General features: G+C 54.5%; 6 protein-coding genes across 6 annotated transcripts; 2 read left to right on the forward strand and 4 right to left on the reverse strand.

Annotated features, from left to right (window-relative positions):
- Positions 1-297: 297 nt before the first annotated feature.
- Positions 298-2,232, forward strand: PpBr36_00079 (uncharacterized protein; the record flags this gene model as incomplete). The annotated part of the gene is made up of 1 exon (XM_029887272.1): positions 298-2,232. The coding sequence occupies one exon, from the start codon at positions 298-300 to the stop codon at positions 2,230-2,232; it is 1,935 nt and encodes a 644-aa protein (XP_029750937.1).
- A 4,475-nt stretch (positions 2,233-6,707) lies between these two features.
- On the reverse strand, positions 6,708-7,127 carry PpBr36_00080 (uncharacterized protein; the record flags this gene model as incomplete). Its single annotated transcript, XM_029887273.1, is given in 3 exon segments — positions 6,708-6,904; positions 6,924-6,980; positions 7,022-7,127. 3 exon segments carry the CDS (start codon positions 7,125-7,127, stop codon positions 6,708-6,710), a joined length of 360 nt encoding a protein of 119 aa, XP_029751883.1.
- Positions 7,128-8,022: 895 nt separating this feature from the next.
- Positions 8,023-8,262, forward strand: PpBr36_00081 (uncharacterized protein; the record flags this gene model as incomplete). The annotated part of the gene is made up of 1 exon (XM_029887274.1): positions 8,023-8,262. The coding sequence occupies one exon, from the start codon at positions 8,023-8,025 to the stop codon at positions 8,260-8,262; it is 240 nt and encodes a 79-aa protein (XP_029751884.1).
- A 263-nt stretch (positions 8,263-8,525) lies between these two features.
- PpBr36_00082 (uncharacterized protein) lies at positions 8,526-10,122 on the reverse strand (the record flags this gene model as incomplete). The annotated part of the gene is made up of 2 exons (XM_029887275.1): positions 8,526-9,917; positions 10,030-10,122. 2 exons carry the CDS (start codon positions 10,120-10,122, stop codon positions 8,526-8,528), a joined length of 1,485 nt encoding a protein of 494 aa, XP_029751881.1.
- Positions 10,123-12,435: 2,313 nt separating this feature from the next.
- On the reverse strand, positions 12,436-13,500 carry PpBr36_00083 (uncharacterized protein; the record flags this gene model as incomplete). The annotated part of the gene is made up of 2 exons (XM_029887276.1): positions 12,436-12,979; positions 13,106-13,500. The coding sequence occupies 2 exons, from the start codon at positions 13,498-13,500 to the stop codon at positions 12,436-12,438; spliced, it is 939 nt and encodes a 312-aa protein (XP_029751882.1).
- Positions 13,501-14,781: 1,281 nt separating this feature from the next.
- On the reverse strand, positions 14,782-15,951 carry PpBr36_00084 (uncharacterized protein; the record flags this gene model as incomplete). Its single annotated transcript, XM_029887277.1, has 1 exon — positions 14,782-15,951. One exon carries the CDS (start codon positions 15,949-15,951, stop codon positions 14,782-14,784), a length of 1,170 nt encoding a protein of 389 aa, XP_029752081.1.
- Between the last annotated feature and the right edge of the window lie 176 nt (positions 15,952-16,127).

Here is a 16,127-nt window from a genome sequence, read left to right on the forward strand (position 1 = left end):
GGAAACGTGCAGCGTGCCGTTATTCCCGAGCCGACGGGCTTGGCGTCAAGACGACAATCAACAACAACTCAAGACATCATTCCACGGGACCTGTAGAGGCAACGCAGGCCAATCTCGGCACGCTGTACAGACTGCAGCTATCCGCCGGGGAATATCCAGGTCCTTGCCTGCGTCAGGATCCTCAAGGCCCGGGGCCCGTAGCTATTTTAGCGGGCTATTTGGATGTCGACTTGTTTTAACCGGGACGAATCACCTACCACTTTTTGCTTGAGGTATCAACCAAGCGCTTGATGAGCCATGGCAGCGCCGGTAGATGCGCAAACCCGGACCAGAAGTCCCGCGGCGCCCGAGCCATCATCTAATGAGACTGGCTCCATATCTGACACGGTGAAGGCAATGGACCCTTCGCATGCACCGGGTGCATCCATAAAAAGAAAAACCAGTTCGGCCTCACAGCATCCCATCCCTGCCACAGGGGCCCCGACAGCCGTCGTTGGCGATGCCCTCATGACTGATGTAACAGACGAAGAGGCGGCTGCGACTCTTTCCAAAAACAATGAGAAATCCACACCCCCAGAGGCTGCCCGCACCAAGCTGGAGACCACAGTCGTCGTCGCCTCGCTGGCCACGGCACTGTTCCTGGCGGCGCTGGACATCTCCATCGTGACCGTCGCTATTCCCGCAATCGCATCCGACTTTCGCTCCACCGTGGGCTACACATGGATCGGGTCCGCCTACCTCCTCGCAAACGCCGCCATGGCCCCGATATGGGGCAAGGTCTCGGACATATGGGGCCGCAAGCAGATCCTCCTGCTGGCCGCGTGCGTCTTTTGGGTCGGTAGCCTCCTGTGCGCCGTCAGCGTCAGCATGACGATGCTCATCGCCAGCCGCGCGGTCCAGGGCATGGGCGGCGGCGGCATCATCATCATGGTCAACGTCTGCATCAGCGACCTGTTCAGCATCCGCAAGCGCGGAGTCTACTTTGGCATCATGGGTCTCGTCTGGGCCGTGGCTGGTGCGGTCGGTCCCGTGGTGGGAGGCCTCTTCACGACAAAGGTCTCATGGCGTTGGTGCTTCTACATCAACCTCCCCATCGCCGGGGTCGGCATCGTGATCTTGTTCTTCGTCCTCAAGCTGCACAACCCAAGGACGCCGATGCGACAGGGCCTCGCCGCCGTCGACTGGCTCGGCTCCCTGACCATCATCGCCGGCACGGTCATGGTGCTCATGGGCCTGACCCTCGGTGGCGTCACCGCTCCCTGGACCTCGCCCACGGTCTTGTGTCTGCTGATCATCGGTGCCGCGGTGGTTGCCGCTTTCATCCTCGTCGAGCTCTACGTCGCGCCGTATCCCGTCGTGCCGATGCACCTCTTCAAGGTCCGCTCCAACGTCGCCTCGCTGTCCGTCGCGTTCGCGCACGGCTTCACCACCATATCGGGCTTCTACTACCTCCCGCTGTACTTTCAGGCCGTGCTGGGGGCCGACGCCCTCATGTCGGGCGTCTACATCCTGCCGTACGCGACGGTGCTGTCCCTCGTGTCGGTCGGCGCCGGCTGGTACATCAAAAAGACGGGCAAGTACCTGCCGCCCATCATCTTCGGCTTCGTGTTCCTGACGCTGGGGCTGGGCCTCTTCATGGACCTGGGCGGCCCGTCGGCGAGCGGGCCCAACTGGGCCAAGGTCATGATCTACACCATCATCGCGGGCGTCGGCGTCGGGCCAAACTTCCAATCCCCGCTGATTGCGCTGCAGACGACGGTGGCGCAGCGCGACATGGCCAGCGCCACGGCCACGTACCAGTTCTTCCGCCAGATGAGCACGTCCGTCTCGGTGGTGGTCGGCGGCGTCATCTTCCAGAACACAATGGACCGCCAGCACGCGCGTCTGCTCGAGCGCCTCGGGCCGGAGATCGCCGCGCTCCTGACGGGCCAGGACGCCGCCGCCAGCGTCGAGGCCGTCGCCGCCATCCCGGGCGAGGAGGGCCTGATCGCGCGCGAGGCCTTTTGGATCAGCCTCAGGACCATGTACATCATGTACACGGTGGCCGCGGGCCTCGGCCTGGTCTTGTCCTTCTTCATCGGCACCCGGAAGCTGAGCACCGAGCACGAGGAGCACAAGACGGGCCTCAGGACGCTGGCTAGGGTCAGGTCCAAGGTTGCGAGTGAGAAGCAGCAGGAGGGTGGTGCGGGCGCCGGACGGGATGATTTCGGGCCGGAGACGGCGAAACAGTAGCCGGGGTGCGCAGGAGTCTGCTGAGAAAGTAACCGATGTTGATCTAGTCGGGTTTGTGTAATAATATGTTGTTGGGAGAAGCAATAGCTTCACGTTAGTAAATGAACCGGCCAGTTTGGCCATAGGTTTTTCACCATGTACCAAAAATGATGCACGGTGATATTTTTAGTCTGACTTGCTACTCAGCAAGCCGACATGTCAACCCCCGTATACACGGCCGTGGGTAGGACGATCGTGCCACGGGTCATGGACCCATGGGACACGCTACAAGGTCCCTCGTGGTCCATGTCACTGGCCAGCGCCGCCGAAAAAATCCATCAATCGGGATTCCAAAACGACAAGATATGTGACAGCACGGGTCAGCTTGGACGCGGACTTGGATTTTTTTTCCCTTGGTTGGCACATCTTCCACCCGCGCCATCGTGGCCTCCCTTCCACTGTTGTGACAAAAAAAAAATCAGCAGCACAGGTTCAGCGCGAAGGATGCCGCTGTCAGATTCCTCGTAAAACGAGTGAGGTTTTGGAAACCGGCGTGACTCTTTCGACGCAAATTTAAAACAAACACAGTCGAATAACGGACAGCCACTTGCGGCCCCGGATTTTTTTCACCGACATCCTCCCCTTGTTATCTTCCGTATGCCGAATGCCTGTGCATCGTCGATTTCACGAACAAAAACCCTCGAGGCTCCACCAACACAAACGCGCGATTCGTGTCGTGGAATCAGTGGAGTTATAAATCCGCCAAAATCCGTCGAAAAACAACAAGGGTCGTGGCGCAAAGGTAGCGCGTCCGCCTCCTACTTTCTGATCTCTTCGAGGTGGAAAAACAGGCAGCGGAAGGCTGCAGGTTCGAGTCCTGCCGTCCCTGGTTAGCATTTACTTTTGTTTGCATCTGCTGTGTCCGTTGGCTATCTTGTACCATACTAGCCATCCGTCAAACTGACTGTTTGTGTGCATTCCGGTCATTTTTTATGGTAGTGTTGACGCACGTGCCTCTGTGTTCCCGGGACTCGGCGTAGATGTCGAACCAACCAAGTGGTCGCTGGTCTAGCTCGTACGGGATTATAAGAATCAAATTTTACATTCCGGCTGCAAAACCAGGAAATATTTGAAGCGGTCGAGTGTCACGACGAAATAGTGTTTGACAAAGCATCTCTACCTTTCATTCAACGGCCCTTGACGCTCTTCTTACGATGTCCTATGTCTTGTAAAATTTTGCTCAGTTCCCGCTCTAGTATCCCCCCTGCTCATCCTCTGACAAGAGATTCGCCCTGATCACGTGACTACTTCCACCACAGCACCTACTTGTTGACGCCTCGACAACAACAAAAAACCAGCCAAAAAGAATATGTGCAACACATGATTCTGTGAAACACATGCATACCCAGGCTCTGGCCGCGGATTGAACGCGGGACCTCTCGCAAGAATGCTCAGGTGTTTGAACCCTAAGCGAGAATCATACCACTAGACCACCAGAGCCGATGATTTGATGGATGCAGCGTCCTTTTGCGTGACTTATAAGGGGCCGATTAAGTGACTCATTTCGCATCGTGGGCCTGGCGCTCCGCTACGATATGCCTGTTGGGCGACTGGGACACCTTTGCGGCATTATCGGTTGGGTCTCGTGGTACGGGTCACGAGCGTGACTCCACGAAAAAGGGGTTTTATGGGCCTGTCCACCGCTCCACGTTATTCGAAATGTTTCGGCTCCTGTCGAGAGGCTGCCGAGGATATGCAGGGAGGTGGCTTTGGGCTTCCTTGCCAAATCCGGTATCTTCTGTGCACTATTTGATTGTGTATTTATATGTACACATCTGTTTTACTTGCTGTGGATTTAAAATAAACACTGCAAGCTGTAGCTGTCTCTTAGCAAAACACAGAGACCTGCTCAATCCGCACGCTTTCTCCCATGATAGCCACTGACCATGGCCCCAAAGTTGCAAGGCTCATGCATCCAGTCACGGCCACTCCAAAACGTCTCCTCTTTTGCTCCACCGTCAACCTGCCCGGAAGCTCCACAGGGACGGCGCCGGTATCTGTGGCTTGCAACGAGCCGGCGACCGGCTGTACATCTTATCTGGCTTAGTTTGCTTCGCCCCGTGCACATCCAGACCCGGTCTCGCGGATGGTATACTCGCCGCTATTGCCGACACTGATGTCCCCTCCTCCGGCGTCGGCATGGGCGGGTTGACAGGCCAGCCGACGCATTGCTTCCGCGCCGTCGTCCCCCGGGCGCGCCTCCGCCGCCGGAAAAACACCACAGCCCGCAGCACAATCACGCCTGGCATAACGAGACCGCCCAGCACCCCACCTCCCGTCGCCGCTGGCGGGTCGACTCGCACATTTACATGGTGTAGATGAGCAAGGTGTCGGTCGACGTGGACCAGAGATGGGTGGCGCAGAAGTGCACGTCAGGCCGGCGCTGCATGTAGAGGGCGGAATATTCGGTGCAGAGTATTAGCTGGTCGTTTGTTTTGTTCTAGGGGAAATTTTAGATATTGGACTTGGGGTGCCTGTGTTGGCAGCGTCTAACATTTGTGTATCGGTGCGGTATTGGTGATAAAGGTGTTTGGTATGATGGTCTGTTGTTGGAGATTCTGTGCGGGCTGGTGTTGAGTAACGACCTGCATAAGCAACTGCCGCCCAGGATGTCAATGCCAGACATGATATCCTTTTTCGATTCGTTGTTGAAGGATCATAAGCAGAAAGACAAGATTGGCACTTGTGGGTTTGGGATTGATGGCGCGTCTGTCCCGTGGGCCAAACAAGTCTGTAGCCGATTTCTCCGGGGATACAAACACGTATCTGCAATGCCGCGCTGTTTCGTTTTGCGGGCCAAGAAGACCTGTGCCACCACTCGTCGAGGGATGGCTGTGGCACACAGAGTGAGGGTTTGTATGAGAGGGACGTCCTTGATTCTTGGTTGCTGCCTACTTGGATATGTCTCTCATTCATTCAACGCACACCACGCGTGCTTTGCCAAGATTGACACTTGTGAAGTGAGTAGTCTATTTGGTTAGGTGTTACCTTGTTCCATACAACAACGTTACTTTCGATGTAACGGAACGCGATCATTCTTCAACGGCAAAGCTCCAACTATAGTCTATAGAAGGCGTGAACAGGTATCCAAATCCATTGTTTATTTTCTATTAACAACATCTAAGAGAATTAAACATCACCATGCTTCACAAAAGATGGCCAAAGCCTGTAATCTGGTCAAAGTCCACATGCTTCTCGACTGCTTGCTGGTTGACTAGTCGCTCCCATCGTGCTGTGAGCCTGTTTCTCGACAAAAGATTTAGTTCTGGACGAAGCCGAAAAAGACTGAAGAGTCATTAAATACGACGGCCCAGGTCTATTCTCACCTTCTCATTCAAACATCCAATCTTCAATCCGCCCAAACATCTCGACATCCTCATAGGTAATGTGCCGCCGTTAAGCAGCAGAGCAGGTGCAGCCCTCCCTGAGCTCCACGTCCATGTGTGGGTATGGCACGCATTGGTAGCTGCTCTTTGTGCAGTCCTGATGAGAAGCTCCGCAATTAGTGTCTTCGCATGGGCCGGTATAGGTGGCAGAGGCCAGAGAAATGGTGACAAGGGTGAGGAGGCGTGAGATGAGCATCCTTGAATGTTTAGATAGGGATAGGCTTGGCAGGCAGACTGGCTGGATTGGCAAGCAACAGAAATGAGGATGATGGTTGAGTATGTCGGAGGTCAGTCTGGATTTCGTCGGTTGGCGAGGGTTTTTGTACTTTTTTTTTTTTTTTTTGTTCGACTTTCCCCCAGCACACACACACACATCAGGCGGAAGCTGGTGAACCACGACCATCCCTGCAGCACGAATAAACACAAAAGCACAGCCATCGAATTAGTGATGGATCGGCAGGACCGACCGAATTCTGCATTCCACAACCAAAACCCCATTCGGGACATGATTGACTGAGACGTATGGAAAAGCACCGCCGCCAAGGCCGACAGTGTAACAGATGCCAAGACGGCCTAATATGGGGGAACGCTGCACAGATATCTTGGCGCCTGGTTTTCGCAATGCTTGTGTAGATTGCCGAGATCTCGCGTCCACTCCAAACGGATGGCCCGGAGGTTTGATTTACTGAGGCAAACAGAAAAAAAAAGAAAAAAGAAAAAAAAAGGTGTTGCGCGTCAGCTAAAAACAGCGATTGAATTTGATCCGACCCTGGCTTTTTCGAGTTGCACCCCGTGTCAACATGTCAGCTGTGCCTTCAAGATGTTAGTTTGTGACCTAAGAACTCGGATATGTTCTCGGCTTTCGTCATCAGGCACTTGTTTCGTGCGCCACACAGCCACGTCCGTCAGACCGTCACTACCCGCGCAAGTCGAGGTATAACGCCAGACAGTTTCCTGTCTTGGCCGTTTTGATACGGAATCAGCTTCCGGAGGCTTCCCTTTTTCTGCATGGAAGCCTGCTCAAAAAGAGCCAGGACATCAATTACAAGGCTAGTCGAAACAACGACCGTCCAGCCAGAGCAGAAGTGCTCGAGCAGTTGCAGGCGTTGACACACGACTCGTAGACTCTGCGACTACTCGTAAGCCATAAATCAATAAGGCCTCCGCATACCCTGGTGTGCATCCGGGAGGCGTGCGTAATAGTTGCCGGCACTCAGGGTGGAAAAAATGCCCAGTGCCCAGGTTTACTGGTGTGACTTCACTCACTCGGACATGACGGTGGTCGCGTCGTCGACGTGACTGGCGTATTAATCAGTGATCGAACTGTACAGCTGTGTGAATGAGACCAAGCTAGAGCCCTTAACTGGGAACAAGCGTGGACAAGATGGAGCCGCGGGCCGAAAAGAGGAAGCACAGGCGGTCATCAAGGAGTTCATAGCCCCGGTTCCGGTTGGGGTAGTTTGCGGGCATGTGCCCAGGTTGGCCGGCTCGGCAACCGCTGATAGGGGATCTGGGCTGCCGATCTCAAAGCGGGCAGCGCTGCATGAATTTTGTTTGATTTTATAGTGGTGATTTCTTTTTTTTTTTTTTTTTAGGTATATACTATATCTACAAAAAGGACGAAAACAAAAACAAGCAAAAAAGCATTATTGTGTGAGTTCCGTCCGCCATGTTCGTATATCTAAAGGATCCAACGCCCAGGTAGTTATTTTTGATGACGGGATCCGCCTCAGGAAAGTTTACTGGCATTGCAGACATTTATGCACTGACTCCTTCTCGTGAAGATCTCGCAACCATAGGAGTCACATGCAAGCCAAGAGCACTTAGCGAGATTGAATTTTGGCTTATTGAGTTATTATAAGCTGCAAGGCCTTCATCCACCAAGAACATGAAGGCTGGCGAAGTGGGCTATATCACAACCTACTCCTCAACTCATTCTCTTGACCACTTTTACCACCCACCGGGACTATTTGCCCCATTACCAAGACATTGAGGTGATTCTAGAAAACTGTGATTGAATGAAAAGCGTCCACTTCTCCCTGGTGCTGAACTGACTTGGCATATTCAAACACAATCAAAGACAGATGGCCTCGCCTTTGCCAGTAGATGATTAGATTCAAGTGGATCATTCACTCTGAGGAATTCATTTGTGACTTTACAAGGCATGAGGAACTCCATTCGGTTAATCAGAATAAATAGCTGAATCACAGCAGCCTCCGAGTGATCTTTCAACAGATATAAATTCCGAATGGGGGAGTCTATTAGTTTCTCACCGTGTATTCCAAATGACCCATCGCCAAAAGGTAGTGTGTGAACGTCAAGACTAGGGTCAAGAACAAACCGTAAATCAAAACAGCAAGCAGACATGTCGTCCACAAGCAAGAACGGCGCAAACGGCAGCAAAAAGTCGTCTTCGGGCGGCAACAAATCCAGCTCTAGAAACGGCGCCTCCTCGAGCAGCTCAAAAGGCACCAATACCTCCAACACCACTACTAGTGCCAAGGTCCCGGAGCCGACGCAGTGCGGCATCTGCAAGGAATGGTACGCGCTGGGCGATGACCACACCTGCGACCTGAACGACCCGTATGCGGGCTACTATGCTTGAGTCGAAGATGCGACTTTGGACTTTGCGGTGAAAGGAGGATGGCTTTGTGGACACTGACCACTTGCAAAGCCATTCATGCAGAAAGCGAAAAAAAAAAAAGAAAAAAGATAGTACAGAAAAAGCTTAATATTCCCATAAAAATACAGCATTTTTAATTTAATAATACAACCCCTCCCCAACGCCGTGCAGTGCCGCCTGATCTCATTTCCCAGACCCTAAGTCATGATCCCGGTTTCCCATTTTTATACACAAGCATGATTCAATCACCTGTCCGCACGCTTCCCTGCCCCTGCCATCCAAGAGCTGGACGTGGGGGCGATGGTGACGGAGCTCGCGCTGCTCCCGGGCTTTTCGAAATCGTCCCTGCGCCTCGGGTCCAGGTCATGCATCCGCACCAGGCTCTCCTCGTCGTCGGGATCGCTGTACGACACGTTGTAGGAGCGCTGCAGCGTGATGCCGCCGCGCGGCTCGGCGTCCTCGGGCCGCGCGACGCTCGAGTCCCCGCCGTAGACGGGCCTGGCCTTGGACACGGTGCCCATCCTCGACAGTCCGTCGGCGGCGGCAGCGGCGGCGGCGGCTCCGGAGCGCGGGCCGGCACCGTAGGCGTTGGACGCGGCGGCCGAGGTGCCGGCGGCCAGGCGCGGGAAGACGCGCACCAGCAGCAGGCGCAGGCTGGGCAGGCAGGCGCACATGATGCCGACGTTGATCTCGATGACGGACCAGGCGGTGACGTCCCAGCTGTCCCAGGTCGGGTTGTCGGAGCGGGCAAAGACGACGAGCGACTGCAGGCGCAGCACGCTGACGACGGTGACGAGGGTGCCGACGCAGAACATGAGCGCGACGCCGAGCTTCTTCTTCCAGTTGAGCCGCAGCGCCCGCAGCTGCGACAGCGGCACGGCGAGCATCCAGACGTCGAGCGCGATGCTGATGACGGCGTGCGACCAGGCCAGCGCGTTGATGTCGACGCAGGTGCCCCGGTGCTGGCCGTCCCACCTCGTCCAAAAGTACGAGACGGGCTGGCACTGCAGCACCCCGACCAGGAAGAAGCCGAGGCCGTAGGCGATGTTGAAGGCGATGGTGGCCCAGAGCGCCACCCGGACGCCGCGCGAGGGGAAGATGCGCAGGTAGAACCACAGCAGCGACATCTTGAGCAGCGTCACCTCGGCAAAGTACATGATCTCGGTCGCGTAAAAGTACTTGCCGAACGTGTTGATGGTGTCCGGGTCGAGCGTCCAGATGTCGAGCCCGAGGCCGCCCGTGTCCACCAGCCCGCTGACGATCATGGCCGTGTTGGGGATGCCGATGAACAGCGTCGCCAGGATGAACCAGTCGTCCTCGCCCACCTCCACGGCGGCGGCGGCGCCGCCGCCGCCGTTCTTCATCAGAATGACCCGCGCCGCCATCCGCATCAACACGAACAACGGCGAGATGCAGCCCAGCGTGATGGCCAGCGTCTTGAGCGGCTGCCGCCTGTCCCGGACCTGCACCCCGCACTCGACCGACGTCACGTTGCGCGTCACCAGTCCCTCCCTGACCGTACAGTTCGCCCGCACGCACTCGTGAACCTCGTGCCGGAGGGTAGCATCCGTGCATATGCACGTCTGGGCGGTCGACGCGCACGACCATCTAGCTATCGATGTGGCCAGGCATGATTTCTAAAAGGTGGTAAGATCCAAGTCAGCACACACGAGATCAGTCGGGGGGGGGTTTATTTTTTCCTGTTCTTTTTTGGTAGCGACGATCTTTTTTTGGGGATGCAAATCATACCGCGCAGGCAGGCAGCTCCAGGTTCTGTGCTTGTACTAATAATGCCCATGCTCCTATGAGCAATAGAAACAGATGAGTCGGAAGCAACTTCATCGTTTTTGCCAATTTTGTGATGGTGACTTTTTTTGCTTTAAACTGCAATACTAGATTTGCAAACCCAAGAAGAGAGAAAAAAAAAAGGACTTTGCTCTCTGAAATGACGTGAAAAGTGGCAATAAAGCGTAGACTTATTTCTCTCGTTCTTTGCATCGAGAAAGGTACCCCACAAGACAGAGGAAAGCAAGGCAGGGAGGCCAGTTTGACGTACAGGCCGAACCTTGGATGGGTATTATTCGGGGAAACTGCATGGTATCTCAAACCCCCAGCCAACGAAGCGCCAGCCTTGATCAATGCGGATTGACAGGCCGCCATTGATCGGAGTGGATATCTTCCTATAGAGAAAACCGTGGTAATGTGTGCTGGTCTTGAAGTTACGCGACAGCGGGTGTGGGACTTGGGTCCTGGCGTTCCAAGATTTCTTCATTTTTATTTATTTTTTTCTCTTATATGGTCCTCGAGATTAATAGTCCGAGCTACATCCAGCAAACGAAGGCTCTTATTAAAGTAGTTGCCATCCGGAGCTTGTGCTTTGAGGCCTGTATGGGCCCGGGCATGAGCGAGAAAAAGCCAATGACAGGACGGAACTGCTATTCCAAGTAGCCGTCTCCACCCCCGAAGCTGGCGGTCGTGATTAGCAAACCGCTCGACCGAGGAGGACAGTACAACCAGATGGAGCGACGTTGGGTAAGCGATCATTCGAGTCAGGGTAGAAAAAAAAAAAAAAAAAAAAAAAAAAAGAGAAAAAAGCCTCCCCTGAGGCGGATCACAGCTCCAATCGTGTTTTTTTTGTTTGGCCCTCATAGGGACCTCATATTTGAAGCAAGAAAAAGGCAAATAAAAATCAAGACACAAAGCCCTTCCTTATTTGGGAATACTCTCCGAAAGGCTCAGGTGGACCCGTCCAGACCAGTGACTGCGTGTATTCAGGGGTTGCCACAGTCCCGGGTAGGTCGAGACAGGGACCGATGAACTCTGTCGTGGGCTGGTGAAAGGCCATTGGACGGCATTGTCGGGAGAGAGTGTTGCTGCATGATTTTTGCAAGCATCATCTGCCGGGACGGTCCCCGCTGCGAGACACCAGTCCCCCCTTTTTTTATGTGTCCCGATTTAGGAGATTGCATTGGACGTTTGCTGTGTACATGTAGGCGCCCGAAAAGTTTGCGGCCTGCTTGGGCTGCCACGCGAGATGGGAGAGTTTTCGCCTGACGATAATACGTATGTATAGAAAAAAGAAAGAGTGGAAAATACCCAATCGCATGAGAATGCATTTTCTTGGCCTCAACTAATTTTTTTCTTTGTCGTCTTTCTTACCATGCGCTCGACTCATACTTTTACAAGTGTTCCGTAGGGCAGAATAAGACTACCACGCTAGGTACACAGTCGGATCGTCACCCAAAACCAGGGTCCCGCGATCGACAGAGAAACCGCTTGGGGAAGAATTCTAGAACACAAAAGGATCGTCGGGCGTGTGTGATGTATCATTCGAATGAGTTTGCGACTGCTTGGGCGTCTGCCAATATTGGAAGCTCTACTTTTTTTTTTTCTCTGTTTTCTTCCCAAAACCCTCTCAGCTTGGACGGGAGCCAATCTGATTCAAGCCTGTGACTTGGCAGTGGACAAGAGCTGCTTGTTGCAAGTCCCCACTGCGAGGGCCATTCCAAATGCCGAGACCGATACGTTATATTTTTAGGCACAGTCGGTCTGCCGGTTGTGTGGCGGTGTCTACGGTCGCGGCCGCCTGCTTCCCGCCGATTGAGACGGAATGCAAGCAGACGCGGGGAAGCCGACATGGCATGACATGACGGTCCAGATACTTGTCTAGATTGACCGTCAACCCTTACATGTGGGCAGTTGAAGGGTTTCCTTTCGCAGTAAGTCATTCAACCATGTTGAATATTCAGGCATCGCAAATTGCAGGGTTGTTGTGAGTGCCTGAATGGTCGAGGTCAAGGTCATAAAATATAATTTTCGTGGTGGAGTGACGGCGCAACGTGGCCAATTGAGCCAGAAGTAACACAACTAGTACACTCCCAACAAGAGTCGATAGTCAACAAGGTAGGTAATCTAATAATTGAGTGCAATTGTATATGTGAATTAATGCGCCGTTTGGCTTTTTGGTGCGGACTTGTCCACTAGGTCTAGATTAATCAAGTACAAGAATTGAATTAGAAGAAAGGAGTGCACCAGCCCATGCCGAAACCTGACCAAAACCCCAAACCAAAAACAGACGCCACAACGAGCAACACCAAAGGTGCCTTTCATCCTCACGGACACCAACAAAAGAAAAAAAAACCGGAGCAACTTTAATCATTCAACCAAGCTGGCCGTCAGCAGCCGGGCGTTGCTGTTGCCATTGTTCCCCTGGGCCCTGGTGGCGTTCTTGAGGAAGCAGTTGCCGCCCTTGTCGACATTGTCGCTCATGGCGGCGTGGAAGACGACGAGCCGGCACTTGAGGTCGCGGCCGCCGTCGACGGACCTCTTGTTCATGACGGCGCACGCGTCCAGGCACGCCTCGAGGCTGTAGGCGTAGTGCACCGAGATGACGGACAGGGCGCCCGGCGCCTCGGCCCCCGCGCCCTGCGAGTCGACGCCGCACTCGACGTCGAAGCGCTTCTTGTCAAACGTCGACAGGAGCGACGACTTGTCGATCCGCGGGCAGTCCCACCGCAGCATCTTGACCTCGCTGGGCGACGCGACCGAGTAGTTGTCCAGCGCGACCGTCGGGGCCGTCGGCGGAGAGGACGACGACGACGTGCCCGATGCGGGCTGCGGCGTGTTGTCGCGCGTCGGCGTTGTGCTCTGGCCGGGCGCCGCCACTACTGTCTGTTGTGGTGTTTCTTGCGACGATGGGCTGTGTTTTTTTGTTTTTTTGTGGAAGGAAGGGGGGTTCGTGTTAGTGATTGCGACGCAGACAAGATGAAAAAAAAAAAAAAAAAAAAGGTTGATGCAACGCGCCAGCCAAGGGTAGCCCACATACCTTGACGCCAACTGCGCTCCCAAAACGCCACCGACGACAGCACCGCTGACGATCATTCCGATCAGGGCCGCGATGGCAGCAAAGACCCAGGGGTTGAGACCAAAGGGGACCGGCTTGCCCCTCTTGGGCTCGGACGAGTGCGCCGGTACCGGTGCATGCGGCGGAGCGTGGTAAAGCTCGGCCGGCGCGAATGCGGGCGTCTGCTTGTATTCTGACGGGATCGGCGTCGCGACTGTCGAACGATCCGTCTTTCCCCAATGGTCCGGGTAAGATTGGTGGTGGCTGTTGGGGTTGTACATTCTCCCGTCGCTGTCGGCGTTGTTCACGGCTTGAAGACCCTGCATGTCGGTGTTGACCACCTCGAGCCCGCTCTGGCTGAGATGTTTTGCGGCCATGATTGCCGCGGAGACTGGGGATCGAAGTCTCTTTACGGCTCAAAGTTACGTCTTAGTGGCCCAGTTATAGGGGACTGCTGGCAGTGGCAATCCGGGTAACAAGCAGTACAATGTTACACGACACCCGTGACAAAGAAAGACAAAAAAAAAAGCCTTGTTTATTGGCAACACGAAGCATGGCAAGAATCACATGGAATCCTTCGAGGCGGGATTGCGGCGTCTATCAAATACAAGAGACCGGGGCACGACCAGCTGGCTAAGCCGGGTAAGCGGAGTAGAAATTGCATCTCTGCTGGTCAGCTTTTACGGCTGCCTTCATATCTATGGATACATTGCCCTGCAAAGAGCGTGATGATTGACCTTGGGTTGTCCCTTGTGGGTTTAGCTGCGATCTTGGCTGTTGCGGCGCAGGAACCTGCTAACCCCAAAAGGCGCATTTTTCGGCCAATGGCCTTGACTCCGGCCCCAGATGTAAGCGCGGGACATTGCACCTGGAGGGGTTATTGTGGAGGTGCGGCCATGCAGTAAGACATCAAGAACCACAAATTTTGCACGAGAGAAGACCATAATTTATTTGCCATGTTTAATTGGACTGTTGAATTTTTGCTATATGCTAGCGTAGAACTGATGACATGAGGTTTGGGCGAGGAAAGAAAAAAAAAAAAACAAAGGTCTAGACCTAAGAGTGAAGACGAGATCGATACCAAGACCGATTGGAAAATGTGGAGACAAACAAGTTCCTCGCAGCTGAGTGCGAGTGGGGAGAACAGAACAAGAAAAAAGAAACCCAAAAAGCCTGTCAAAGGACAGAAATGCTCAAGCCCTGCTCAGTCAATCAAAAACCACGTCCTGCTTGCAACTTGCAAGAAATAGGATCAACCCCCGAGGAAGCCAAGAATGACTTGACAACCCGATGAAGAACAAAAATTCCGCCCATATAAAACATGAGGATTTTGCGATGCGATGCCGAACAACCAAAAAAACAAAAACCATGTGCCAGAAGATGAAGCCGAACCAGAAAAAAGAAAAAGCAAAATCAAACACCCAAGACGAGCGCTAAAAGCAAGAAAAACAAAGGAAAAGAAAAAAAAAGAGACAAAAGCAAATGAGAAAACATGAGGAGAGTCGTCGAGGTTATGTTGCGACAAGAGTATGAGAAGGTGTGACGGACTTCTCAAGACGGCGGCGGCGGCGGCGGCGGCGGCAAAAAGGCTTATGGAGGTGTACGAGGAGCTTTTCAAAAGAAGAAGAAGAGAGAAAAAAAAAAGCCATTGCTCAGCCTCAAGTGCTAAAGGCAGCAACGTACTGAACCTCCATGGAACTGGGGTCGCCGCCGACCGTCTGAGCAGTAGGGGTCTTTATCTTGGCCTTTGCATCCGGGAACTCGCCACCGATGGCGATGTTGAGCAGGATCATCTTTGGGGTGCGGGCGAGGTTCTCCCAGGCGTCGGCGTCCTTGACCTCGGCGCCGGTCAGGGTGTGAGTGACCTTGCCGTCGACGGACCACTCGAGCTTCTCCTGCTTGAAGTCGCCCTTGTTGCTGCGGTCGATGGTGACGGCGACCTTGACGAACTTGCCGCGCGGGAACTGGCCGCTGCCGCCCAGGCCCGTCTTCTCGTTGCAGGGCCCGCCGTTGATGATGCCGCAGTGCGCCGTGTGGAAGACGGTGCCGACGCCGTTGGAGACCTCGAGGATGTCGATCTCGCCGACCTTGGGCCACGAGTTGCGGTCGGTGCGGAAGCCCTGGCCCAGCATCCAGAAGGCGGGCCAGATGCCGAGCTGCGTGGCCGCGTCGGTGGCGGGGATCTTGAGGCTCGCCTCGATGCGAAGCTTGCCGCCGACGGGGCACTGGACGTCGCTGCCGGCCTTGGTCTCAATGCGTGCCGACGTCCAGGCGTCGCCCTTGCGGATCGGCGTGATCTTGAGCACGCCGTTCTTGACGGCCAGGTTGGCCGGGTCGTTGGTGTATGTCTGGATCTCCTGCGTTCCCCAGTTGGCCGCGCCGCCGGGGTATTGGGTGCCGAGGTCGACGAGCCACTTTGCCTGGTCGACCGTTGCCGCCGTTGACTTGGCAAAGTTGTCCTCGAAAACTATCTTGGAGAAGCCCTGCGGGATGGCGATGGTGCCGTTTGTTGCCCCTGCGGCCACCTCTGCGGCTGGGGCTGCGGCTGCGGGTGTCGCCGCTGCTGGTGTCGCCGCTGCTGCTGTCGCCGCTGCCGGTGCCGCCACTGCCGGTGCCGCCACTGCCGGTGTCGCCGCTGCTGGTGACGCCGCTGCTGGTGTCGCCGCTGCCGCTGCCGCCACTGCCGGTGCCGCCGCTGCCGCTGCCGGTGCCGCAGCTGCGAGCACAACAAGTCTTGACGAGGAAGAGGCTGCCGGGGGCGGGACCGGGTTGGCAAGACCGCTCCCGATGAGGAGGGCGAAAAAGGAGAGAGCTTGTGCGGAGTGCATCTTGTCTTCGACCCAGAGGATATAAAGTTTGGGAAGATGAAAAAAAAAAAAAAAAAAAAAAAAAAAAAGAGAAGAGAAAAAGACCTGCAAGGCCTTGATGAAAAGAATCAGAAAGGAGAAAGAGAAAAGAAGAAGAAAACAAAAAAGTAAATGAAAAGGAAGAAACAGACAGAACC

This window comes from Pyricularia pennisetigena, chromosome 2 (genome assembly GCF_004337985.1).
Source record: "Pyricularia pennisetigena strain Br36 chromosome 2, whole genome shotgun sequence".
Taxonomy (NCBI): Eukaryota; Fungi; Ascomycota; class Sordariomycetes; order Magnaporthales; family Pyriculariaceae; genus Pyricularia; species Pyricularia pennisetigena.